At 44.9% G+C, this 27,051-nt stretch overlaps 1 protein-coding gene across 1 annotated transcript in view; it reads right to left on the reverse strand.

The window, feature by feature from the left end:
• Positions 1 to 3,331: 3,331 nt before the first annotated feature.
• anos1 (anosmin 1) overlaps positions 3,332 to 27,051 on the reverse strand; it is a 37,161-nt gene continuing 13,441 nt past the window's right edge. The window contains exons 3-14 of the mRNA XM_079276851.1: positions 21,739 to 21,801; positions 21,189 to 21,411; positions 16,678 to 16,862; positions 16,162 to 16,291; positions 13,775 to 13,980; positions 12,017 to 12,161; positions 10,797 to 10,943; positions 8,125 to 8,213; positions 6,812 to 6,983; positions 6,450 to 6,670; positions 5,636 to 5,777; positions 3,332 to 4,587 (exon numbers count right to left, since the gene is read on the reverse strand). Coding sequence (XP_079132977.1) covers positions 4,529 to 4,587; positions 5,636 to 5,777; positions 6,450 to 6,670; positions 6,812 to 6,983; positions 8,125 to 8,213; positions 10,797 to 10,943; positions 12,017 to 12,161; positions 13,775 to 13,980; positions 16,162 to 16,291; positions 16,678 to 16,862; positions 21,189 to 21,411; positions 21,739 to 21,801 — 1,782 coding nt within the window. The 3' untranslated portion in view covers positions 3,332 to 4,528. The remainder of the gene's footprint in view (positions 4,588 to 5,635; positions 5,778 to 6,449; positions 6,671 to 6,811; positions 6,984 to 8,124; positions 8,214 to 10,796; positions 10,944 to 12,016; positions 12,162 to 13,774; positions 13,981 to 16,161; positions 16,292 to 16,677; positions 16,863 to 21,188; positions 21,412 to 21,738; positions 21,802 to 27,051) is intronic.

The raw sequence follows: 27,051 nt of genomic DNA on the forward strand, positions 1-27,051 counted from the left end.
ATTGTTTAGGCTGAAGTGAGCCTGAGTGTGGTTGTGCCATACTGCAATACACTGTACTCAATGGTGGAAAGGAACTTCGTACATGTAATGACTTACTCCAGTACAGTTTTGAGGTATTTTACCTGCATACTTCTATTGCATGCCACTTTATATCTCATAACATTTCCTGGGGCAATATTTTAGTTTTTACATGAACAATTTCTAGTACTTTACACATTAAATGTTACATGCGAAACAGATGATTGGTTTACAATATACAGTACGAAGCATCGGTATAGATTAAAAACCCAGCAGAACAAGCAGTTAGAATTAGATGCAGTGCAACTAGAGACTTACATGTTGATGGAATAATAATAATCATAATAATAACAATAACAATAATAATAATAATAATTGTAAGGGGTGATTTAATCTGTTGCTTCCCACAACACTTCTATATGGTGTCGCGATATATCGCACTACAACAGCCGCTGAAGAGCTGAATCCACAGCTTTCTGACCGTGTTAACAAAAATGAACTTCATGAGATTGGAGTTATTGGAGAGCGATGGTTCCGCACTGCATTTTGATTGCACAGGTGTATCTTATAAACTGGTAACTTTGTTTGTACGAAAGAATGTTGTTACGGTTGTATTATAGCGGCTCAGCAGCTGACGTGTACAACCCAAGAAAGCTTTTCCAGACACAGAGACGAGGAAATAACGTTCCCTGTGGAGACACAGGGGCGAAGGAAATTGTTGCTAAAATGAAAGGCGGTGAAAACAAACACATTATCTGTCTGCCTTTGGACGGGCCGACGTTTTTTACTTCAATGTTCTGGCAGTGCTGCTTTTCAATCACAGCGCTTATCGAGCTTCTCACTTTGTCAACCTCGATAGAAGAAGAGACGAATACTGAGCTTATCAACAGGGTTGTAGTCCTGGTGCTTGTGTAATGTGTGGCATGTTCTCAGGTCTGCCCATGTGTTCTGGTCTTCATTAGACTTAGACTGAACATCTTTTTTGCGGCCTGACAGGGAGATCCTTTCATGTGTCCCCTGCCTGGTCCCACTCACCAGAGCCTAACCAGAAACATGCCACTGCCCAGGGCAAGGTCAGATTTCTCACCATAGCATTAAAGCAACATTGCCTTTCCTAATGGAGGGGGGGGGGGGGGGACACTCTGGTTATTTTTCATCAATCTCACAGACAATGTATTTCATCTCATCATATTGAAGGCGTACCAGCGCAAATGGATGTAGTCCATGTGGTAGTAATCTGGAACGAATGCCCGGCTCTGCTCGATGATCTCACTGACCTGAAACTCACACGAGACGAACACTTGCTTTCAAATCCTTCAGGTTACGATAGGTGTCATCTGAAAAGGGAACGTAAACTCCATCCATTTTATTTTTCTTGCGTCGTACTTCAAAGTCAAACTTAGATCCCACCCATCCTTTCAGGAGTAATGTATACAGTTGCTCTGTCAGCTATTGTAGGATGACCCATAAAAGTGGCTTCGATTTGATAAATAGCAATGCATGGCTCATTGCAATGTTAATCTGCAGAACGGGTGCAAAGGGGTCAGAGGAAATGTGTGGGAGAAACAGACTATCTTTGTTGCGCTCCTCTGAATGGCCTCACTGTGCTATTCTCAATTATAATAAGATGAGGGCGAATGTCAACCAGGAGACGGGTAAATATTTGATTGACCGGGATCATTGGAAGAGCCAAATGAATAATACTGTTTTCAGAAATATGTGTTCAAATTTGAACGCGATATCCTCCGTCTGACTTTCACAATAGGGATGTAATGTCATGCAAAGTGAATAAGCCCTCACTGGCCTTGTACCATAAGAGACAAAGCTTTTGTTCTGACGACTGGCCCATTATTTAGTTGTTGCATTTTTTTTTCCCCCTTTTCTTTTATGTCCTTGGAGACTTGGACGTCTTGCAACATGCCTCAAAAGAGGCTGGAGGCCCTTTTGTTTTGGGGTTTTCACACTTGAGGGCCGTGGTATTTGGTGTGTGTGTAGAGAAGCGACTGTGACAGCCTGAAAGGGAGAGGGGCTGGGCTGGCTCGCACAGAAAGGAGCCTTGGCTAAACACTGGCCCGGCTCCTAGAAAAGAGAGAGGGATTAGCGTGCACAGACTGAGAGGAACTAATCTCCTGTGACATAATAGAACTGTACATAAACAACATCCCTGAGAAGTGAGCGGAGAAGCTTTGACTGACTGAAGAGGCCGAGTGTGTGAAAACAAGGGCTCGGAATAATTTGTCGCTCGCCGTGGAAAATGGTGACGTGAACTGACTTGAAATCTAAACATCTGGACAGAAAAATCTCATGAAAATGCATCAGTTTAAGGCTGGAACTTCAAACTGCACCAGTTGGAAAAGTTAAAAACAATGGGGGAAAAAAAATTGAAAATGTATTTCTATTAGTTTCTGCTCTGTGTACATTCATGTTTTTGTGATGATTTTTGGTCAAATAATCTATGTAATTGATCTGAATGAACGATTTGTTTTATTCAGTTCTTCTTTTTAATCTATGAAGGAATAGACATGAAGTCCAAGCACTGAATCATTTCCTGCATGCTGACTTTATAACAAAAACTTACTTTTAAAGTCCAAAATACCAGTTTAGGCAGATGCAGATACTCTGAATGCTTTTTTGACACAGCTCTAGTTCCCGTGTGGGATTTGTATGTCTCTTTGGTCCAAATGTTTGCAAACTTAACTTTAATTTAATGACAATGCCCACATTTATCTGTCGTGTAACAAAAAAAAAAAAAACTTAATCAAAATAAACTACCATTAACAAGAATGTAATGTCAACTTTCCTGAATACAAGTGATAAAACATATAAACGGTATGCACTATTAAACACTATTCTGCATGTGCTCCATTAAGTCTTTCACCCAGCATACACAAGTAACTTTAAACACACAAATCATACACCACACATATGTAGGACACTCTTGGCTTTTATTTGCTTTTAACATTTCCACTTTTCATTTCATGAGGGTGAGAGGCTGCTGAGCAGAGGAGGGATTTAATGCTTTTCTAACACTAAAGTGCTCTGAGAAGCAGAGTATTCTGTTGAAGGGTGACCGACCTCAGCTATGGTAAATCCACTCGGGCTGTTGAGCCAGATGACCTGTTTATTTGGACTTGCAGAGTGAATGTATCGGGCTCCTGGACCGATCAGTGAATATGTTGTACTCAGAGTCGGCCATCATGGCGTTTTACAGCCAAAACAAGCAACATTAAACTGCCAAATAGTTGAGCACTAGGAGGAGAAGCATGTCTATTTACTGCTCGCAGCAGCTTCAATTAAACAAACAGCGAAGGGAACTGGTTAAGGATTATTTTATTACTTCGCATTTTGTACAGTTTCTACCATGGAAAAATAACATGTAACATTAGACTGTATTTACAATTCCATTTTTACAAAATGTCTTTACAAGATTTTTTTTGCCGGTTCAAAAACTTGAGACTAGAACACACGGAAAACATACACATTCACACACACACACACACACACACACACACACACACATCCAAACCAAACGTTGTAATACACACATAAATAAATATAGACATTCACTGACTGTTCCACGACAAATATTTCTACAGCCAAGAACATGTACAATTCATCATTTCCACACAAGTTATAATTTCATTAATAAACATTACGTATTACTCCCAATATAATTCTTTGTTAATCTTTTAATGAAATATTGCTAACATACTGAAAAGAGGGAACACGGACATTATTCCATGCCAACAGAATGCTAACGGTTGTCATGCAAAACCATTACAAGCTTTCAATTTGAAGCGAGTAATTCATTTACAGTTCAAAAATAATCAAATGTACTACATGCAACATACTATGTGAAATATTCTGGGTTAGACAACAATGACTTTAGTTACATTATCCATCAGTACTGACTGTATGCCTAAGCGCCTCTTTAATGGGTAACAACAAAATAAATAGATGAATTCCTACTTTTCTTTCTTCGTGAATAGAAAAATGTTTTACAGTTCCGGCATTTCCCACCATCCATGTTCAATCATCAGTGAATGTTATTCTTTAGACCGTGACCTAATTGCTTGTTGTGCTGATCGACTGATTGAATTGAAATTGTGTTAATAACTTGTGGCTGCGTAGGAGGCCAGCTGGATCACAACTAGTTAAGCAGTTCCCACAACTTACTAACCTGACGAGTTAGGGATGTTTGGGGAGCTGTGTACTAACAAAACGCAGAATATGAGACCTTGCAGTATTAATTTCACTGTACAGACCAACCCGTCCGCTGACATGTACCAGTCAAGGGAGAAGGGTTAAGAAGGAATAGCTGATGTGTTGTGGAGCCAGGAGAAGATGGACCCATATTTCACAAGCAGGGGGAAGGAGGAGGGGGGGGGGGGGGGTCAGTTCATGGTCTGGTGTGCTGTGTTTCTGTTTGGTTCCACACATTCCTTCCCTGACAGACAGGAGCAGAGAGCCACTGATGGTTCTCCGTATTGGGTTTGCCTCAACGTGCAGCTCAGTGCCTCTCGACTGACGGCTTCTGGTGGTGGGAGTGGTGCTGCCGGAGTCTGGGTCCTAGAAAAACACACGTTATCAGAGATTCAGACCGTGGTAATGGCTGCCTATTCATCCATGCAGTATAAATGTGCTTGTTTTTGCTACTCGCTGTTGTTGATACATGGCGGTGTTTAACCTGTTATCTCGGTCGTAAATTCATTTTACATCCTCTCCTTTTGCTGAGCTCAACACCCAGCGTTAAGTGCGTCTTCTTCGTACAAATTATGTTGCCTAACACAAAGCAATGAGGTGCAAGCACAGCATCTTTTCTTGAAACTGCTGATTTGGCAACTTGGAGGCTGCAGAAACAAACTGTAAACATTGACATAATGCCCCCTTATAAAGTACATGTTGAATTTGTGGGCATTTGTTTAGAGTTGTGTTTCTGGAACTCTGAACGTGAGATCAATATCCACTCTTCTTTTGGCTTTGTTTTTTGCTCTCCACCAATTCAAGAGGGAAAAATATCAAACTCTTCCGCTGCTAAATGCTCCACTATGTTTCCTAGCTAGGCATCTGGTGCTGGGCAGGTAGCCCAATAATATAGGTTGTTAGAAATTGTTCTCAGTGAACAGCTGCTTGTTGTGTCTGGAAAACCACACGGGCCACAAAACCAGCTGAAAGACACCAAAATGCTCCAGAGCTGAGGGAAACTGCTGTTATTCTCTGTGGGTTCACCGCTTTAAGCGACCCATTTCACATACAAGTAGTCATGTGACATGAGCCGTTGTTGAAATGAATAGTTTGACAATTTGGGAACTATGCTTATTTGCTTTCAGGTAAATGATTATTTGTGCAGGACATTTATTAATGTCAATGAGTGAGCTTTAGAAGTGTGTGTAGGTGGATTTCGTTAACGTGGTACACGGCTAGGCCAGCTGTTTCTTCCCGTTGTCCTTCCTCTTTGGGCTAAACAAACCGGCTGCTGGCTGTAGCTTTATATTCATTGCAGACGTCAGCGTGGTATCGATCTTCTCCGCAGAAAGCAAACTCAAAAATGTCAAACTATAAACAAAATCACATGAGCGGACGTGATGGAGCATCAAAGACAGTGACAGCGACTTACGGTGTTGAATGACTGGTAATATGTTCGGGGTCTGAAAGGTCTTGACAGTGGCGGGACCTTCCCCTCCAGTTGTTATGACCTGCACCTCCAGTCTGTAGTAGGTGGATGGCCGCAGGTTGGACACGACGAGCAAGTTATGATCCTGCCAAGTGAGGGAGGAGAGCAGCAGAAGACACGCAATCAGTTGAAATACAACAGAAAGCGCTTTCTGAATTTGACAGGACTTGAATGGGCCGTCAAACAGGTCTTTGCACGAGCCACAGACAAAAACAAAGACTTTGTTTTCATAAGGCTTGCTGTCGCTCCTTCTTTTGCTGCCAGCTTGATAAAGTGTGCGGTGGGTGGATATATTTATAGACGAGCTCCAGAGGCTGGGAGGTGCAGATAGGCGCAACGTGTTGTTGATGGAGCCGATTACGTCAAAGAGCCGCTTTTTCTGCGCTCTCACGGGGGATGAAAGAGGAAGACGTGCAGGCAGATGAAAACGTAGAGGAGGAGAACTTCCAGCAGGACACAACACTTGCTCAGATCTCTCCCTGCGCCTGTCTACACACACCACTGCTTATCCAAAGATCCGTGCAAGGAGGCCACAACATTGTTATCCTCAAATCACCCTCACCTCTGACAGATGCTGTGAAATGAAATGCTGGAAATAGAACATACCTTTTACAGACTATATATATGACAGCATGGTCTCTGGGATAAGGGAAATATATTCAATTGGCAGCTTTTGAAACAAGCTATAGCACTCTATGGCTATTATGGGAGTTAGAATAGAAAAGCATCAATCCTGTTTGAATGAAAATAGACTTACTGGAGGCAGGATCTGGGACTGGGAGATGATGCTGTTGGGCAGGCTGTTTTGCCGGCTTTCTGTGGTGATCTCGGCCCAGGTGACCTGGAAGCCTGTGATTCGCTGATTGGGAGCCACCTTAGACACACGCCACAGGAAGTTGCCGGTGATGTTTCCCTCAATGATGGAGAAAGAGGCCGTCAGGTTCTCTGGCTTAGCCAAAACCTTTGGAGCCCCTGGAGCTGTTCGGAGAAAGGTGGTCTCGGTCAGGGTCTTGGACTATTCCTTTAAGAGTGTATAGATTCTGTATCCGATCACTTCGGCAGCTCTAATACAGATCGATTTCAGTATGGCCTGTACGCTGCAAACAGCTGAGTGCTCACCTCCCTCCCCCGGGCAGGGGATGTGTTTGTGAGTCTTGCTTCGGATGGTTGCACAGGACGGTGTGAGGAAGGTGGTGCTTTCGTCCTTGGAGCGTCTCTTGGACTTCAGCATGTGAACAGTGACTTTGTACTTGCAGGAGAACAGCAGGCCTGGGAGGTTGATGTAGTTCTCCTGAGCCAAGAAACACATTATTCAGCCCTGATGACTTTGACATGTCACCCAGGTCAGGTCCCATGGAGCTTCAGAGATAATTAAATACACAGCGCAGGGGCAGATCGCATAACCGCTCAGGCCTCAGGAACATGCCCCACATTACAGGATCACTTTGAACACTCACATGGTAGGGGTTAGACCACTATCCTTCGATTCAACTTACAATATAAATGACTTTGTATAGCTTCCACATGTGGCATAAACACGACTTAATTAAGAAACGGCAACCAAAGGGAATTTTTAAAACAGAACGGCCTGTAAATCCCTATTAATGAATGCTTCGCTGCAGTTTTACACTTAACACTCATTTCAAACTTTAATCATCTATTGGTCTCAACAGAAAAACGCCTTTCTCATCTCATTCGAGGAAGCGAAACAAGAAAAATCCCGCTGACGAGTGGATTTAGATCGTGCATTTGCACGAAAGAGGCTCTACATTAATAGGCAGTCCCTTGAGAGTGGGTGTGTGTTTATTCTCTCTGATATGAAACAGCTTTGATTAAAAGGGAACGAGGCGCTGCGCTCACATAAAAGCAAAAGCCTGGAATCCTTCCCAGCGATCTATAGAAAATGGATGTATATTTCCTAGCAACCAGAGTGCTGGTCCCCAAAGAATGTGTTGATTGCCAGGCCTCTGCCATCCTGTATCAGCCTGAGCCCAAGCAGTCCCCCCCCCCCCCCACCTCCAGACTCTCCCAACCCCTACACAGACTCTACTGCGCGCCTGAAGAAAAAGCCCCATGCACAATGCATGGCTGGGGCTGTTGGAGGTGAATGATCCCCCTTCCGGGAAACATTGTTTAAATAAATGCGTTTTATTGGCCAACACGCCGCATGCCTGACCACACGACTGACTCATAATATCCAAAACACCAGCCAGTGATTTGCCCGGTGCAAGTCCAACGCAACAGGGCGTCAGGCTCGCACAGCAGAGTTGTTTTCTTTCGCGGCGCTGTCCTTTTGAAGCATCGGACAAAAGGTGAGGCGCGTGCTTTGCATAGCACAGATCCGCCGATCATGCCGCAGCGCTGTGCTTTGCACTCCGCCTGTGATCTGACCTGCAGGCGGAAGGTGTGTGAAACGGATGCCGGCGACTAACCTGTGTGACAGATTTCTCCGGTCCTCGGGTCTCGTTGTGGCTGCAGTACTCCGGCATCCACTGGACATGGTAGCGACTCACAGTGGGGTCTGTAAAAAAGAGGAGGATGACATGAGAGAATATGCCACGTATACTAAGACACAATAAGACACACCTCAGGTCTTTATAAGAGCAGGAGGTACTTCATAATAAAAGTCTTTATTAAGGAGCAGAATTGCCCTTATCAGTGTTATATTATTGTGTAACCGTATTAATTACTCATGTCGAAATAATTAGTGCATCAACAAAAACTCTACTGACAACAATTTCCTTATGAAGCAGAAATGGCAAATATTTACTGGATCCAGGTCCTTAAATGTAATGATTTTCTGCTTTTCTCTTCATATCGGCACAAATTGTGCGCTGGACTGTTGGCCGACAAAACAAGCAGGCCCCCGGCGGGCATTTTCTACAAAAAAAGAATCAATAATCACAATCATCCTTTTATAAGACACTAAACTGAACATATGTGCGTGCATAAAAGTGGAACTTTGCTTTGGGAAAAAAAGCCTCAAATGAATATGATGGTCAAATAAAAGTAGTCACGTAAGAGGAACAACTGCCCCTCTGACTCTGAAATGTTGTGCGGTTAACATGAAGTAGCCATCGAGATCTTAAAGTTGTACCTTAGTGCGGTACTAGTGTAACTTTACATAGTTATGTAACAGCACTGCACCCACTGAACACTAATCGGATATCAAAAGACAGTTACACAGGCCGACATGATGAACTGATGGGTATCTCACTAATTACAACACTCCCTATCTGAGATCTGATATCACTATTTCCATCACTGATAATCACGATAACGTACGTCTCTGAAAATAAAAAACATGAAAGAACTTCCTTCTTCATCCTTGCATTAGTTTATTAACGTGATTTCTCTGCTTCCTAAACCTTTCCTTTTGTTTGCTGAAGGCTCCATTCCCAACCCAAACTTCCGCTAACTTCAACTTTTAGGATTTGCATTCTCGTCAGTGGAGACATAGCCTTGGTCATGCTGGTACACAGTAGCTCTCATTCCCGTCATCACCGTACAGTAGCTCGTCGGCAGTGTTTATCTTATGTGGCTTGATTTATTATTCATTCAACTGTGTCGCTTGAATATGTGAAATATTTCTCCGATTAATAATTTAGTATGTCGTATGTTCGCCCCTCGGCGGGGGGCCTGGGTTGTGGTGGGGAGATAAAAGGGGTCCTTTGAAGGCTTAGGCACAGATCTGGCACGTGGAGCCCCTGAGCTCTTTGGAAGCAGAAGAGAGGAATTACAGGGAACCGGGAAATCGGGGAAAAAATAAACAAGATATGCTTAGCCGGGTCTGACAGAGATGGGGAAGTGGTATGTAAAACAAGAGACGGGACATGGAAATCAGGTAGGGAACAGAACCTCGGCGGTGTTCGATAAATCATGGCTGGAAGCGAGCCTAGGAAGTGTCGCCGCAGCCGGACTGCTGTCTTTTGTCTGCGTGTTGGGCAGACAGCGATATATTATCTGAGCTGCTGTACAGTAAGGTTCTCTTTCGTCTGCTGGAGACAACCCAGAGGCCGGGCTGCTGTGGATCACAGAGACAATGAGCGAGAGTTTAATCACGGTTCAGTTAACCTGTCCCTTCTTCTCCGGCACACAAACCAGATGTCCGGAGACTATAACTCTCCAGGCCATCTGCGTGTCTCCATGTTTACAGTAGTGGAACCCAGGTTGTCAGAGTCAAAGCCAGGGTCATCCCTCACACTAATGAGTGGCAGTGGCACACACACACACACACACACATGCTGCAGACCAGTACTGCAAACAAGAGACAGAACGAGAAGCTGGACCAGGATTAACTCTGCACTGCAGTACTGCGATTCCCAAGCCACACTTGATCCCCGTCAGCATCACTCAGCTCTCGGAGTCCAGGCCAACCTCGCTAACATCTCTGGGCCAACTCCATCTTCCCCTTCTGTCTCTCTCTCACGCCGATTCAGCAGTTGGTGTCTCACCAGGCCTCTCCTTCAGCCAGGGTTTGCATTCTTGACTCCAAGATGTGGAGTTTGGCTTAGGCGATGACATATATTAGTAACATAACATAGACCAGTGAATGGGACTTGACAGGTTACCCTGAGAGCATGGCTTTCAAGGTTTCCATATTTCCACTCTGGTGAGGGTTGGGGAATGGACGCCGCTGGGACAGGCATTCCTATAGGCTTTAACCCCTTGGGGTGCTGCAACCAACGACTGTTTCTCTTCCCAGTGACATCAGGCCTTGTAAAACAAAACGGACCGCTTCCACTCTAATGCGAGGGGGCGAGGATCTATTAAATACAGCTGTCAATAAACCCCATCGCACGGCTCAGGCTCCGTGTGTTTATTGTTCTGGTTACTAAACGGTGGCTCCGCTCTAACAGTCCACGTGCAGTTTCACCACTTTTTGCCCAGCTCTCGCATTCCTTAGCTCTCACAATGACACGTTGTTTCATTTACACCATCTGATACTACGTTTATAAAAAACTAATTCCATTGTTTAACTGAGTAGCTGTGAATCGGTCCGAACACTTAATAATGGTGCACATGAGTCATAGTGATTGATGGGCATAATGGGGTGCTAGTTAGATTCTAACAAAGCTGTAAATCAATATGGTGGAGTACATACCTCCCCGCTTCTTCCAGTAGACACGGACCTGCAGCTGGCCATCCTGGTAGAAGGGCGTGCCTACCTCGAGAGGGCCAGAGGGGCGTTTGGCCAAGCTCGAACCAAGAGGGGATATCTCCTCCTTCTTGGACTTGAGCACTGATTTCACTGGGAAGAGAAAGGAGAAATATTTGCTGCCGTAGCGAAGACAGTGGCTGTGTTGTGGCAAACTCTCTCCAGCATGGTAACAAAAACACACATTATTTCTTTATAATATCACAGCGGTTACAACACGTTCTTTCTGCATAAATGTGGTGTAACTCGATGGGTACACGCGGCACTGCGCAACACTGCCAAGGTTAGAGGTTCAATTCCCTCGAGAGCCGCACATGCTGAAAATGTACAAAGTGGTAACGCTGAGGCTTGGTCTGTGATTCCAAAACACGCAGGAGCGTCGACTGAATGCAGATGTGCGGTCAGCGCACCTTGGCCATTTCTTCTTTTTGCAATTCGCATGATGATCGTTTGCCTGAAGACTCGCAGTAATTTAGGAAAATTCAACTCTCCGGGAAAACAAACAAACAAAAAGAAAATTGGATTCTGCTAGATTGATGCAGCCAAATATTGTAGGTAGTGCATGACCTACATCTTAATTGCACTTACTACCCATGATTAGGCTGCCACACAACCTTGACTGTGTCACTGTATGAGTCAACCATCAACCAAAACTAAGTTGATTTGGACAAAAGTATTCACGAAATGGCAAATAAACAAGACTAAGTGCCAGCTACACTAATTGCAGGTTTACCACGTTCACCATCTTGTTTTAGCATGTTAGCATGCTAGCACTTACAAATCTGCTGAGGGTGATAGGAATGCAATAGTTTGGGAGGGTTTTGGTCATAAAGTGGACAAAGTGATATTTCGATGTGATGATGGTGCAAGATCAAAGGTCAAGGGGGTCAGCAAAGTGATTACAATCTATCCTGAGAGGGACATGAATATCCGTACCAGATTTGATCTGGTGCTAGAGGAAAAGTTAAAGGATCGCCAGAGTTGTTGGGGTTTATCTTCTGGGGACCATGAATCTCTCCAAGATGTCATTGCAATCAATCCAAAATGAATTGAGTTTTTTCAGTCTGGAACCAAAGTGGTGAACCGACCTCCTGACACTGCCATCCCCAGTGTCTAAAAACACACAACAGCTGAATTATCGACAGAATATTGGCGGCAATGTTTACCTGACTCGTTGTTCTTGGTGGTGCTGAAGTGGAGAGAAGCCTTGGAGCTCTTCAGACGCACCTGTCCCCAGTATGTGATGGCCTGCAGCTCCACGGTATAACTGCAGTTTTGTTGCAGTCCCTCCAGTTCCACCCAGCTCTGCGCCTGCAACAATGACAAACACTTGCATGTTGACTTTTGTACGTTATCACACTGTCACTTGAGGCTCCTTTCGAAGCCGTGTCCCAGCTCAGCTCAGGCTGGGCCAGGCAGGGCCTGTGGGAAAGCCCTGCTTATTATTAAGACCACATGTGGAGCCGGGGAAGGTATCATGGCGAGGAGATAGGCTTCAGGGCCTTGCGAGGGAGCCGTGTTATCAGAGCCTCCCAGGGCTTCCTCACTGTGTTTGACTTGCAGCATTCCACCATCAGCGTGAGCTTGATGAATTCTTGTTATTGACTGTGCGTGTTTTGACATTCCTCTACCAGCAGGCTGCTTTCAAAGGCCCGAGGTGCCAAAGTGGAAACCAGTAGTACATGTGTCAATGGGTGTCTGGTGTCTCCCACCTCTATCTCCTCTGTGCCACATCTGCTACGCATTTCATAGACTAATTCAGAGAGAAGACTCTATAGAGGTGTGCGTGAACTGTCTAGACAATCTGTCTTTTTCTGCTCGAGTCTGTAGTGAAATGCTCTTCACAGATACTAAACCACAGGTATGTGCTATCAGGTCACATGATATTGGATGTATTGTGCAAATGGCTCACGAAACGCTTGCATCCAAAAATGATTCAGGTCTGCGCAGAAGAGTCTGTAATTTATGAAGACAGTCGATGATTTATCTGCAAGGTCATGGGTTTTATCCTAAAAATAAATACATGTGACAACAAATACTCTCCAAATATTATTCTGTGGCTTTCAGAGTTGTCCAAGCCAGGAAGTCTAACGTTGTAAGCCTTCAGCTTGCCTGTTTGTTTAAGCTTATAAAACCAAATTGCATTTATCCTTTCTTTGTGATTGCAAGTGGGGGGCTTTCTCTGTGTTACATCCCTCCAAAAAGGGCCATGAAAACTATTATTTCAGTCTGGAGTGTTGAGAATGTTCCAGAATGCAAACTAAAATGTTCCAAGGCATTAACAGTAGGAGTAGGAGGACTTTAAAAAGTATATTCATTTCATTATTAGAGAATATTTCTTGGATATTTTTAGATGTTTTGTTCCGTTATTACCGAGTCTCGCCTTAGTTTCAATATACTACAGGCAAAAAAGAGATAATAATAGGATATGAAGTATAGTTTTATAACTACTTGACTTCGATACTACTGAGATCTGTATAAAATACAACAAACAAATACATAGTAGGAGTAGGAGAAAACGAAAGTTCCAAAACACAAACTGCAGAAAAAGGAAACTATACAAATTGAGATATTTAAGAGAAACAGACTTTAAAATTGTGATTTACAACTATAAATATGGCTATTTATCACACTTGTGTTTTCTTTCAGAGCTTAATGGTGCGTTTAAGGGTTCTTTCATCAGTATATTAAAACAATGAATAACACATTGGATCAATCTGTGTGTGATTGATAGCCTTGCAAGTAAATAAATAAATGCTATTCCTATCCCGTGTTTGTCCTTTCTTCCGCTGAAGGCCAGCATGGATAATATTCACAGTGATGAGTTGAGGCCACAGGAAAAGATGCTGAGATCATTCTGGATAAGTCGTCTTGAGAGCGAGGAAAAGGAAGAGAAAGAACACATCACCGGGTGAGGAGATTACCCCGTTGGTGGTCTTTCTCCTCTTCTTCTTGGATGGCACCAGCGACTTGGTGTGCACAGTCCAGCTCCAGAACACTTTGTAGTGATGTATGGGGATATCGGGCTCCCCAGGCAGGGTCCAGTTGAGACGGGCTGTCACCAGGCCTTCGTCACCCAGCGTCACGTTGCTGACACGCAAACTGGTCGGGCTGGGAGGGGCGGATGGATCTGAAGACACAGCACCAAGATGAAACAACACAGTCAGCGCCAACAAATTCCAGTACATCTGTAGACATTTAGAGTGGAAGACAAAGAGGGCCTCTGGTTCTAGGATGTGACAAATCTCGAGCCAAGGCAGTTTTCTTGCAAGTGTAATTTTAGGTCGAACGCATTACAGGCCAAGACACCTTTCAACACTTGCGAGTCGGCATTGCAGTACGGGAGGGGGACCAGTATGACACCGTGTGTAGCAATTAGTCCTCCGCTGACAATCTGCCATGAGATGTTATGACAGGTGTCATGTCACGTCTATGGCAGCGTTCGGCAGGACCCAGAGTGCCGGTCAAGGGTTAACAAACACATGCAGCTCACTTTGGCTCCACACTCCGCATTCCTCTAACTAATGTGTGTGTGTGTGTGTGGAGAAAAGATGGTTCTGAACCCATCCGAATGCGCTGCGAGCCAGCTGATGTCAGCCTCCCGGTGCAGGAGGAGAGGCAGGGCCACATGCCAGACGTCAGACCAAAGAGAAAGGCCCCGTAATGAGAAAATTATTCACGCCAGAGCCCGGTTGGCTCGCCTCTCCTCCTGCCCTCTCCCACCTGAAACACATTTAATCTGGTCAAACAACACAATTGGACACATGGGTTCGCCATACCAGCTGATGTTGGCTGTGCAAGATAAATAAGCAGTCAGTTCTTACAAATTGCCCGAACAAAGTACGGTAGTGCAAAATTGCAATCAGATGATATGGCCGTACTACATAAATAACAATGGCATGACAGAATGGCCGGGAGCTCATCAAATCCGTGACAGCTCCCATCAATCAATCAACATTCTGGCGCCGATTGGCCTGATTGGAGATCGGTTTCCATCCCTGCAACAGAATCTTTTTCCCACCTGGTGTCTGGCTCTGTTTGACAGCCTTCCAGAGCGCTCTGGGGAGCAAATGCATGACGAGGGATTGACAGGGCACGTCAACACGCTAACACACACAACGCCAAAACACACCGATACTTTCTGTATTTGGCACAGGTTTTCAGTATTCGGCAGAACACGGCAGAAAAAACTCGCCATATATGGATAAATAAATGACCCAGGTACGGTAAAGTATGTTGATGTGCACGGTGTATTACATAGTGGACCAAATTAAAATGATCCACACAATGAAGACACTATTTTACACGATATATATACACCTTTACAGACGCTTAACTCACTGCTGCGTATGTCTGAACCGGCACGTTTCTCTGCCTCTACATGTCAAACAAAACACACTGTATCCTGATCAGGATCAGATTCAATCCAGACACATTATATTCACAACTCTGTAATCCATGGGAACCACTCAACAATTGGCCGTTGCTTTAACAAATGCCATCTGCAGCACAACACTGGGATTTAGCGTCATTCAACGCTGAAAGTGCAGGAGCAGAGCAGCAACACAGGACGCCATCAGAGCTTGTTTCTCTAATCTGTGGCAAAGATCTGAAGCGCGCCGAGGTTACGTCACTCCCTCTGGAAGCAAGACAACACTTGCATTCATTTTAAAGCCTGCAATATCCTGACTAATTCAGACATATTACATTTTATACGACCGTAAAAAGGGGGAAACCCCTGCTTTGAAGACATAATTAAAGATCTGGTTTCAACGCAGACAAAAATATGTTTTCCACACCCAGTCGCTCCTCATTACTCGCATTCTACTTGGCAACTGCGCAAAAAAACTTCCTGAATAGAGTTTTTGAATAAACACATCTAAGCAGTGTGAACCCAAGCAGTCAGAAGTGACAAATGTATTTTTGGCTTTACCGATCATATTTTAGTCCTAATTTGATTTCTGTACAATTGAGAACATATTTCAGTAAAATATGTCTTTTAGTCCTCTAAAGAGAGGCAAGGTGCAAAGTGCAGGCGAATGAAAACTGATTTATTTTTTAATGACAAACCACAAACAGAATTTCCTTGTGTCTGTGATAAAGAAAGCTCCACCACATACACTTGGTTTATCAAACATCAAGTCAAATCAGGTATTACAACTCTTTCCCAAAGGCTCCACCTGTTCCAAGGTCTTAACCATAACAAATGGAGGGCACTGGGTGTCAAACAGGAACTTAAGGCCACACACACACACACACACACACACACACACACACACACACATGCATATGTATACACACACACACAGACCTCTGGAGGAGCGGAAGTGTTTGCTGGGCGCAGTGAAGCCGCGGGTCCCGTGGACATTGACTGCAGCAACTCTGAACTGGTACCATCTGCTGGCTCTGATGTCGGCCAGTTGGACGCGCTCCTCTGCAGTCTAAGGGACAGATGGGGGGGGGGGGGGGGGGAGAGAAAACCACAGGGGTCAGGGTTCACGCAGGGTCACAGCCCCATGTGAGTTTGCTGCCACATCAGTCATCTGTATGTTTCTCTTTTTCCAAACTTTCAAAGACGCTGTGACTGTGAGGAATGTGCAACCGTGTGCAACACTCTGTCAGTGCACTGCAGCACTTTCACAGCTGCAGCATGTGGCACGCCGGGACATGTGAAGCTGACATTTCTCAGTGATCCAAATCCCAAATGTCTCATCAAAAGAATCACTCATTTGATGGGCTCTACAAAGCCAAAAAAAATATATATATATATATTTCATCTTACTTGACATGCTTCAGTGTTTTGCACGTATGGTGTGTAGATTCCTACCTGTGCCACAGTCTGCCACTCGGTGGCATCGTCCTCGCTGGGGTGGATGCCATAATTCCAGCGGCGCTGCACCACATAGAGGACGGGCTCCACGGAAATGTTGAACTTGGAGGACCAACGGATCTCCAGCTGACCCGACGGCTGCTCCACAAACCCCAGCTCTTTCCTGGGCTTCAGAGGGACTCCTAAAATGTACGAGCAAGACAGACGATACCGTGACAGGAGTTAATATCACCGCTGTGTGGAACATCGCAGGTGAACTTCCAACATGAAATGTGTTGTTTTCCTTTCTTGACTGGAAAGATAAATGACACCACCAGATTTGGACGGATTCAGATTTGAAAATGAGACATGACCTCACCGCAATAGATTTAAATCACGCTGCGGGTCAACAGCATCATCTTTCTACTGTGACAGATCGTGATGTTTCCTGGCCAGAGTAGCGTGTTTTAGTAGCCGCGCTTCTTAGTAATGAAACACACAGTTTGCATCTCGGTATGTGAGACGGTGGGCGCGATGTCTCCCTCTCTTGCAGACACGAGATACACTAGTGCACACAGACACACACACACACACACACACACACACACGCTTAGTTCACTTGCATCACTTTACTTTACATTCAGCTTTTCAGAGGAAGTGGATGTGGCCATGTGCAGTAAATTAGAGATTTATTAAGTGCAGGACTGGGCCAACTGCTCAGCCAAGTCGGATTGACTCTCTCAAGTAAAGTTACTGCGGCGGAGACTAGCGAGTTGTTGATTGAGCGTTGGGCACAGTGATAATGAGATGGAGATTGGAAAAGCAAGTTTGAAAGTACAGGCGAAGGCTGAACACATCCCACAGTTCTCAATAAATCAACTAGAACTTCAGAGCATGATGTTGGACCTTTGTCGCTGCTGAGCGGCCCACCACCGCTCCGCACTTACCAACAGCATCAACACTCGCTCAAGGCTACTGCGGCGTGTCGGTAAACAACATAATCAGGACTGTGTTTTGTATGCAGAGCGCTTGAATTTCTTATTCAGTCTTCATACAAGGCATGTAAAAGTGATTGATGCATATAAAATCCTGGAAGATTGAGGAGGGTCCTTGAGCCGCATGCTTATGGAGTCGGTACTTTGTTTTGTCCCGCAGATAACAGCTCTCTGCACACTAACAGCTGGGGGTCGTTGTGCTGTGGTTTCACAGCTCTGCGGTCGAGTGCGTGTGTGTGTGTGTGTGTGTGTGCGCGAACAAGCGTGTCACATTTCCTGCGCAATACTGAACACCAAGGTAACCACAGCATTCCTACCTCTCCCTCTGTCTTAGCTCATCTTTCCACAAAGTCACACAAGTACTCCTGCAAAGCACAAACCACACAGAAATACAAACACACACACACACACACACACACACACACACACACACACACACACACACACACACACAGACAGACAACCTCTCTCTTCTGCAATATGTGGGAGGGCAACGAACACTTTCCCTCAGCGTGTTCTTTCCAAAGATAACTTTTGGGTCAGGTTTGGTCCAAGAATCATACAGCATTTTTCGATGGCTGCACACTTTCCTCCAAACCGTGATGTAACTGCTGCTGCTGCTGCTGCAGCAAGAATGCGGCGTCCATTCATGTCTTAATCATGCCAACAATTACACTCCGATAATAATAATTCTCAATACTCACGCACACATACCGTCATAATGACTGCTCTAAGTCTGAGTGTTGAGGAAGCAAAACAAACACTGCTTGTAGCATGAGGAGATACCGACATTTCATGGAGCCATCAACTGACTGACTTGTTGTGACAGTGCGAGGATAATTCGAGCTGAATCCAATTTCACTCTGACGTCTACATTTTTCACCTCTCATTTTATTTTAACGCCCCCTCCAGCGCCTTCCCTCACAGTACAGTGCAGCAATGTGCACTGCTTTTGATCAGAAAACACTCAAGTAACACATACGTTGGGTTACATCACAGGCTGTTTCTTCTGAGTAGCGGAGAAAATGAGAGACCTAGAGAGAACTGTATGAAAATGGAAGACACAGGAGAGCCTAATAAACCAGCTATCGGAGGCGCATCTCCGCACAAACATCTCCGAGGCGGCATTACAGAGCAGTGGACGATGTGTAACAGCATCGGGCTCAATTGATGTAAAAAAAGAAGAAGCTTTGTTGCTCATCAAAAGCCCGGTGGGGGGTCCAGTGTCTCTGAGTTTTTCTCCATCAATGACATACACGTGGGCTGGGTACCCTAACCTGAACACACACACACACACACACACACACATCTGAGAGTGATCTCAGTGGGGGGGGGGAAACGCTTAATTTCTCCCCGCTTGTGTTTGCTAATGGCTTCCAGCATCATGGCTCATCATGGCGAAGACTACATGCACACACAGACTTGTGCACACATAGAAACGATTACGCTCTTCAAGCCATGAGCAACTAATTAGACCTTTAACACAGAGGACCAGGACAGGAATGCCATCCGGACTTTCACCAAAACGCTCAGAGTAATTCAGGGTAAATGCGGCGCTGACGGCGACCCGTCATGAGCTCAGCGGGCTGGACTAAAAACCAGCGTGCAGGCGGCTTGATTTGAAGCTCTCGCAGTGCGGCGAATGGTTCTCATTGACTGGGTCACTGGATCGAAATTTTCAAGGCTACGCCTGCTTTCATCTTTCCCCGATTAACCGTGCCGTTCATCTTTTGATTTCCAAAAGTATGAAAATACTAGCATGCTCTTGCGTCCCTGAACTACACACAGAAAAAAAGCACGCGAGCGATTCAAAGCATGCACAGTCGATCGCTGCTGCGGTTCAAAGCTTGATTTGGACTCATCTTCCACCGCTCTCACTTCAACATCTCCTCAACTTTGCCAGCAATTGTGCGCAGATAGTGTAGATAATGTCGTTCCAGCTCCCATCTCCAAGTTCAGAGGCTATTGGTTCTCTCACATGACAGCTCAGCACCCTCAGAACGTCAGGCAGCCTTGGGCAGCACTATTAAGCTGTTTTACTATGGAGCAAAGATTCCTGGCTACATCTGTGTCTGTGAAACCCTCAAGCTTATCCAGCAAACTCAAGGCTGAAGATATATTCCAATTTACAAGAGGAACGGTGTGAGGGATGTGTGGGTGAAGTGCAATACAAAGAGATGAAATAAAGATGTGTGACTCTGTGCGAGTTGTCAAAAATTGTTCAAGATAAGATGGAATTTGCGTCACTGAGACTTAAAACTAATGTTTGACAGTGGAGGATTAATTGGTTCAACACTGTTTATGAAAAAGAGGCAAACTGCAACATTTAATCACATTAAAAGCCAGACGTTAGCATTGGACCATTACCAGTTATGACACGTCGTTTATTGAGACGGATAAACAGAGAGGGGGGGGGGGTATCCATGATTCAGCTGGTGAACTGTGTTAATCTGGTCCCCCTTGGAAACAGTAATGAGCAATGATTAAATGAAGAGATGAGTCGCTGAGTGCACGGACAATTAAGCAACTGTATCAACGCACACAGCCGAACGTTGAGACGCTGAGTGCGTCCTCGTCGGTCAACCTGGCTCCCTGTCAAACTCCCTTCTTCCTCTAATTAATAAATGATGTTTGTGTTTATGTTCCTCATGTGTGTTTTGCATCATGAACTATTCATGAATTTGCATTTAAACCTGCAATAACTGTTGTTTTTTGGCCACTTGGGGGAAGCGGAGGATGCAACATTGACATTTCATTACCGTTTCATGTTAATACGTCACAGTTGTTAGCAGTTGCTTATTTACACATCCAACAGTAACAGAGCAACATTATCATTGGTTTGGAGTTGTTGTATTGCTGTGGGGGTCAACCTGTAACACGTTTATAAATCTTGTTACAAAACAAGCTATATGAATTAAACTTACTATGATATCAAAAATCCATTTGTTTGTAAAATCTCATGTTATGAAATTTAAAGATTTTTGTATATTGTAAAAAATACAAACAATGTTCAGGGCTAAAACAAAGTCACTGCCAGACTGTGTACAAAGATTCTTGTGTAAATATGATTTGAGAGATGGTTTTAAGAATACTGTACAAAAAGCTAACTACGGGATTAAAAGGAGATGTATTTATATTGTTGGAGTCAAATTATGGAACAATGCTAACAAAAATTTAAAAAACTGTGTTACTCATTTTTGGTTTTCAAAAGAATTGTTTATAAAGATATTTTTGGGGGTTACAAGTGTGAATTTAATATTTTGTTTTCTTGAGGGTACCTTAATTGAAAAGAATGCAGGATAGGCATATATGAGCATTATGCTTCTGTCTATGCCTTTTCAGTCATATTGTATCACATTGTATATACTATATGCGATACTTTTTGTATTGTGTGTAATGGCTGAGTACAAAAACACGACTACTATTATAATCCAGGACTTAAATCAAATGGATAATAACTTTAATAAACTATTTCTTGTGGCAAACGCATTATATTGCAATACAATGTGGTGCAGGTGTACCCTTTAGTGTTACCTTTGTAGAGGTTCTTAGGCAGCTGGCAGGTGTGACCGCAGCCGTTGGAGCAGCACTTTTTCACGGCTGAACACTCTCCGTCCTCCTCGCAGCTCTCCACGCAGGCTGCTGCAAAGCCGCTGGCCTTCTCTGGGGCCGGACAGTCGCCTTGCTTCACTCCCTCTACCGACTTCAGGAACTCGCAGCTCGTGAGACACTCGTAGTGTTTCTTGGGAAAGAGCGGCTGGCGGGGGGAGGATGGGGAGGAGGAGGAGGAAGGGGAAAATATATGTCAGATTACTTTTACAGACCAACCTGACTGCCTGCAAACAGGCAGCTCTGTGAGCTAACAGGGGTTGTCCTGTTTACATTTCAGCGTATGACTCACCGGAGCGGTGGGCACATTACAGCGCTTTGATTTATCCTCACAGAGAGTGTCATTACGGCGCAGAAAGAGTTACTTCACACTCCTCTCAAAGTTTCCTCTTGTTGAATTTTCCCACCAAGTATGAAACAGCTCAAACACTTCAGTCTGAGCAGACCACGGTATATGTGTGGTATAGTGACATACCTCGCATAAATCCTGGCACTGGTTTTCCTTCAGGTCCCAGGTTTCCTTGCAGGGCTCCAGGCACTGTGAAAAGGAGAGCAGGGTGTCAGTTCTTCAAAGGGCCAGCCACATCAAAGAGCCAATGCTGCGGAGATGGTTGCTTTCTGTGCTCGGGCGCTGGCTCCCTGACAGCCCACCTCACTCAGCCACTTCCCCTTGCACATTCAAAAAACAACCAGCCGCACCTATTGTTGTTGCAGATCCCTGGCATACCTTCAAAGCACACAAACAATCGTCTGCAAAAGCAAACATGGGGCAAAGGTGTTGTTCGTTATGAGGAGTCAGACACACCCTTGCTGCGTCTAGAAAGCTATACCGATGCTTGGCTTTGGTGTGTCCTGCCGGGTTCTTCCTTCATGCCTTAACGGCCTCCCATATACTGTCTACGCCTCATTCTCGTCGCACCACTTCTCCTGCTCATGTCTGGGCCTGATGCACTCTGGCACCGGCACCAAGAGAGCGCTTTCGTAAATGATACACTTGGTTTAATGTTCTTGGGATTCCCTTATTTGACACGTGGAAGACATTTGCTGAATGTTTGGCATCGGCATGGGATGAAAGAAAAACATCAGCCTGAGTGGAACTCAAAGTCATTGTGCCAAACATAATGGGATGATCAAATTTTAAATGAAAGTTTACCAATCCAGTCATTCTCCTCTTGCTTTAAATACTGCAGCTCACACTGGATTCAAATTCAATAAAAGCAAATGTAATTTCACACAAAAGTCCATGCATGTCCAATAGAATCAGGCAAATGCTGCCGTAGGAAAGAGAATATGTTCAGATGGGACTGAGAGAAGAGAGGGTTTTATATGCTCCCGTTGCTGGCCACAAAGAGTTGGTGTGAAAGAGAAGAGCAGGCTCAGTCAAACAGTCAAACCACTGCCAGGCTGCTCCTATGCTGCACTGGGAGCAGCCCAAACCACACCAACCAGAGCCCTGCCAAAGTCACTCATTCAACTCCATTTAATTTAGACTCCTGCACCAGCGACAGCACTCAGACGAGGCATAGCAGTGCATTTTCAACACATTCTTCCTCTGGGACAGTCCAGTCGATTGGTCAGTGGGAGAGACAAATGGTAACCAGAACAACATCGTGTTATGTAAGGCACCGCACTGAAGAGTGGTGGAATGAGGGCACCGACTTAAGGGAGTGTATTTTAAGTTGATTTAAGAAATGTCACATCTCAGTCAGGGGGCAGAGTGGTATTTATGACTCTTTAATGCGCTCATTAGTCAACTCCGTCGTTATTATGCAATTGCCAGTGAAAAGTTTATTTGCTTTTTATGGAGTGCGCCAGATGGGCACGTGATGAAACATAAACCTTTTTTTTTTTTTTTTTTGGAGGACCATGCTGCAATCAAAACCCCACACACGGCTGCCAGCTCTCAATTACACTGAGCTCCAGCTCTGGGCTTTGCCCAGCCTTCGTCTCGGGAAGCCCTGTGTGGACAGTATGTTGAGTGCCGAGCAGCCGGCTCCAGAGGGTGGAGGAGGCTGGGAGGGAAGGCCTTAATTACTTCGTAGCAATATATATATATAGACATCCCTCTGGTGAGAATATAAAATGTGAAGTGCCGGAGGGGATTATTGGACACCTTGGAGGGAAGAGAGCTTGTAGTTATGACAGCTGAGAGCTCCAAAAGGAAGTTATGTGGTTTCCACAGAGCTGATCAGGTGAAACCACCGCAACCCCACAGAGATTTAGGATGACATATGAGCTCAATTGCGCTGTCAAAGTTATGCCTCGCCGCCCAGAGAGAAAACGCAGTTTCATCATCATCTGCTATTAATGATACGGTGGCCTTATATCATTAATTCTGTTCTTAATTGTGTGCTCTGAGAGTAAAGAGCCTGCAGCGAAGACGGGCAGTAGCAGCAGCATCAGCATCCCAGCAGGAACAATGAGGTGTTGAGGCAATATATCTGTGTGCTGCACCAGTGTCTAAAGGACAAAATCCCTTCTACAAATCACTGAACATGCACACATAAGCCAGGGGATCAAGCTCATTTTACTCATTGAAAGATCTTGTGTGCACGGACTGAATGCATTCCATTGGCTTTTCACGAGGATGAATCTTTTTCTGGTTCACCACAATCGCAACTATACAAGTGAAAGTAGAGTCATCGTTACCTCGAGATGCTCGGGCTTGCATGCCAAGCAGCATGAATTAACACAGCACATTGCGTACCAAGGATATTGCAACACAGATCAGAATGCTGGCTGTGAGTTTCGTGTTGTCTCTCCCCGAACAGTCCCCGTTTTTCATTTTTAACTCTTCAGGGGCAAAGGTTCCCAAAACACTGCTCAAATCGAACAGGAAGTTGTTTTAAAAAAAAACAACTTGTGTATCATCAGGACAGTTCGTTTTTTTTGCTGAATGAGCGGTTACATCGTAAACGGCACTCTTTAAAAAAAATGATGAGCATTTGTGCGGCGGCGGTGAGAGCTCCCTGCAGGTGTGCTGAAAACCTGACAATCTGTCAGCGTTTCACCCCAGCCACACCCACAACCTGCCATTGAAGGAGGGAAGAGGAGGGCCGACGACAGATGTCTTGCCAAAGCAAATAGGGCGGCTGTATATAATTACAAAGGTGCTCTCATCAATCAATTGCCTGATTCCTATTTGCAGAGTTTGATGCTCGATGTAAAACCGTAGTACCAATGTTTTGTCAAAAGCATGCTTGGGATAGTGCCATAACAGATTTCCCCAAGCTCTTGTGCAATGATTGGGGGGGGGGGGGCGGGGGGGGGGTACCACCTCAACCCAATCACATCCAGATACACGCCCTCGCAGTCCTGAAATATGGACTTATGTTGAAATTTTAAAGATGTGTTGCGATACCACTAAATTGACGATCATAACAAACCAAATAATACTAAATTGCACATGAACGACAGATAAAACCGTTCAGTTAACGGGATCCCATCAGGAGATACGTGTGGTCTAACAGTTAATATTAGTTGGTCCCATAGAGGCTTAAAGAACTCAAATATTTGGTCATCTTGCGGCGTCGACAGTGAGGCTAATGTTTGACTTCTGAGGTCTATTTTGGGGAAAACGCACCATGGAACGGGAGTAGAGACCATAATTGAGCTGGACATAGCGTATCTGCTGGTTTTGGGTGCCAACGTATGGGTCTCCCTCGGGCAAATCTCTCCAGCTGGCAACACGGCTACCATCTGTTTGAATAGCGTAAGGAATGCATGTAATCATCCAATGATATGTTAACATATCTCTGAACAAATTTCAACTAAAAAGACACAACTGGTTCTACTTTGAGATGTAAACAAGAGCATGGGGTTGTTTCTATGTACAACAGCTCTCAGTCTTAACAAAAGCGCTGGAGCAGGCTGATTTCCCCTTTGTCCTCTTATCTTCCTCCCCAACAGTGACACATTCTGCATGGTTAAGTAGGAACATCCATGGCGGTCTTTCACTCCCCATTTCACGCTGTAATAAAACACAGCAGTTGTTACTCTGGGGGACCCTGAAAGGCATTCTGTGGGGCCGACGAGAGAGTCGGGCTGAATGGCAGCAAATGCCACAGCCCATCTTCACTTTGTCATCGCCGGGACGAGGTGGAGGGAGTGAAGAGGGGGGGGGGGGGAGAAGGGGTAGGAAAAGGGCAGGGAGAGAGACTAGGGGTGGGCGGGGGTATTGGGGGGGGGGGGGGTTGGCTTGTGCACAGAACAGCCTTTCTCCGTCACTGGAGCATGGTTATCTCCACCCATCATAAAACTGCTAACTGCCCCCAGTGAGTAACTGGAACAACATAAACTATGAAAAAGCCCACACATAAAATGTCACACAAGTGTTATGTTCTAGTTAATGAAGCGTGGACCGCTACCAGTCGAGATTGCCCCCGGGCTTAACAATACACAGAGTGTACGAAAATAAAAGACGGGTAATAATTCACGCTGATGCAGATGACATTTTGCCAGAACACATTTGTACAGTCACAGGGAGACGAATGAGACCGATTCTGTTATTTTGTAAATTACATTTAGACACAAAACCAATGTACCTGCATCTAAAATATGGATTTCCCGAGTATGTTTTTTTTCTCTGTTATCAGAGCCGAACGTATCCATCCCAGAGCAGACGGTCAGAGAACGCTTGAGCGGATTGCCAGCAGATTTTTTACAAGGTGCCTTTGGGACAGACCAGCAGCTGTCTGCTCCTCTGGCAGACTCTGATACGGAGGAATCTCTGTTGTTGATCACACACACACACATTGTAAATCGCACCTCCTCCAATCTCCTTGAGTTATGGCTATTTTCTGCTGCCACGGCATTTTTCACACTCCCTGTGGTCGGACTCAATTATTCCGGCAGGTCTCAACCCTCTTCTCATATCTATCGACCCATCGAGTCGGCGAGCTCTGCTCTCCCCTCTACTTAAACAGGCACTTACGCCACGTATTCACTCCACTTCTCACTCTATTTCACTTTTATTTGGCTGTCGTCTCCCCTCGTCTTTCTTCTCTGTACTTATCTGCCTTTCATTCTCGTGCGCATCTTACACCACGTCCGCTTGTAATCCTGATAAATTTGAAAACATCTTTTCGCTCCGTTTTGGCCTTCCATCTGCACCAAGCCAGGGGGAACACGCTCAGAAGATGGATGTTCTCCAAAAACCCTCTCCAAAGTAGATACATTTGAAAACACCAGGCTCACGTTGCAGCGCAGACGAAGAAACACTTATTATTATTATGTGATATATCTTTCACAAACATGGCCATTGCCAGCAATGTTACGGGGCCATGTTTCTGTAACCTCCAACTTGTTTTGTCATAGTGTCTCTTTGTGTGTATTTTCCATGCCTATAGCCAACCGCACAATACAGTTGACGCCAATGACGCGTGTTTTGTGCCTGTTGTAAGACAACTGCACAAGTACAAAATAACATCCCAGTCTGCAGATCATGTAGAGACATTTTTGGAGCCTGGATTTAAGTTTCCCATTCAAAGCAGTCTTGGCAAAAATGCATATTTGGTCAAGGTGGATGAAGAGTTGGGTTGGTTGCAACCGTACCACCACGTCTGACTGCAAGCAAGCAGCCACACCCCGCATACCTGTGACATTTTATCAAAGAACACTTTACTGATGATGGCTGGAAGAGCTGCATACCCTTTTGAAGTGCCAGTTACCGAACACTGTCTATGCAGAAAGCACTGCATTCCCAAAATAAGCTCTGCTATTACATTAAGCCTTAAACAGCACAAAGCCTTTATGACAAATCCTCTTTTCATACTGCGATGGTGCCGTG

This window comes from Melanostigma gelatinosum (genome assembly GCF_949748355.1).
Source record: "Melanostigma gelatinosum genome assembly, chromosome: 10".
NCBI lineage: Eukaryota > Metazoa > Chordata > Actinopteri > Perciformes > Zoarcidae > Melanostigma > Melanostigma gelatinosum.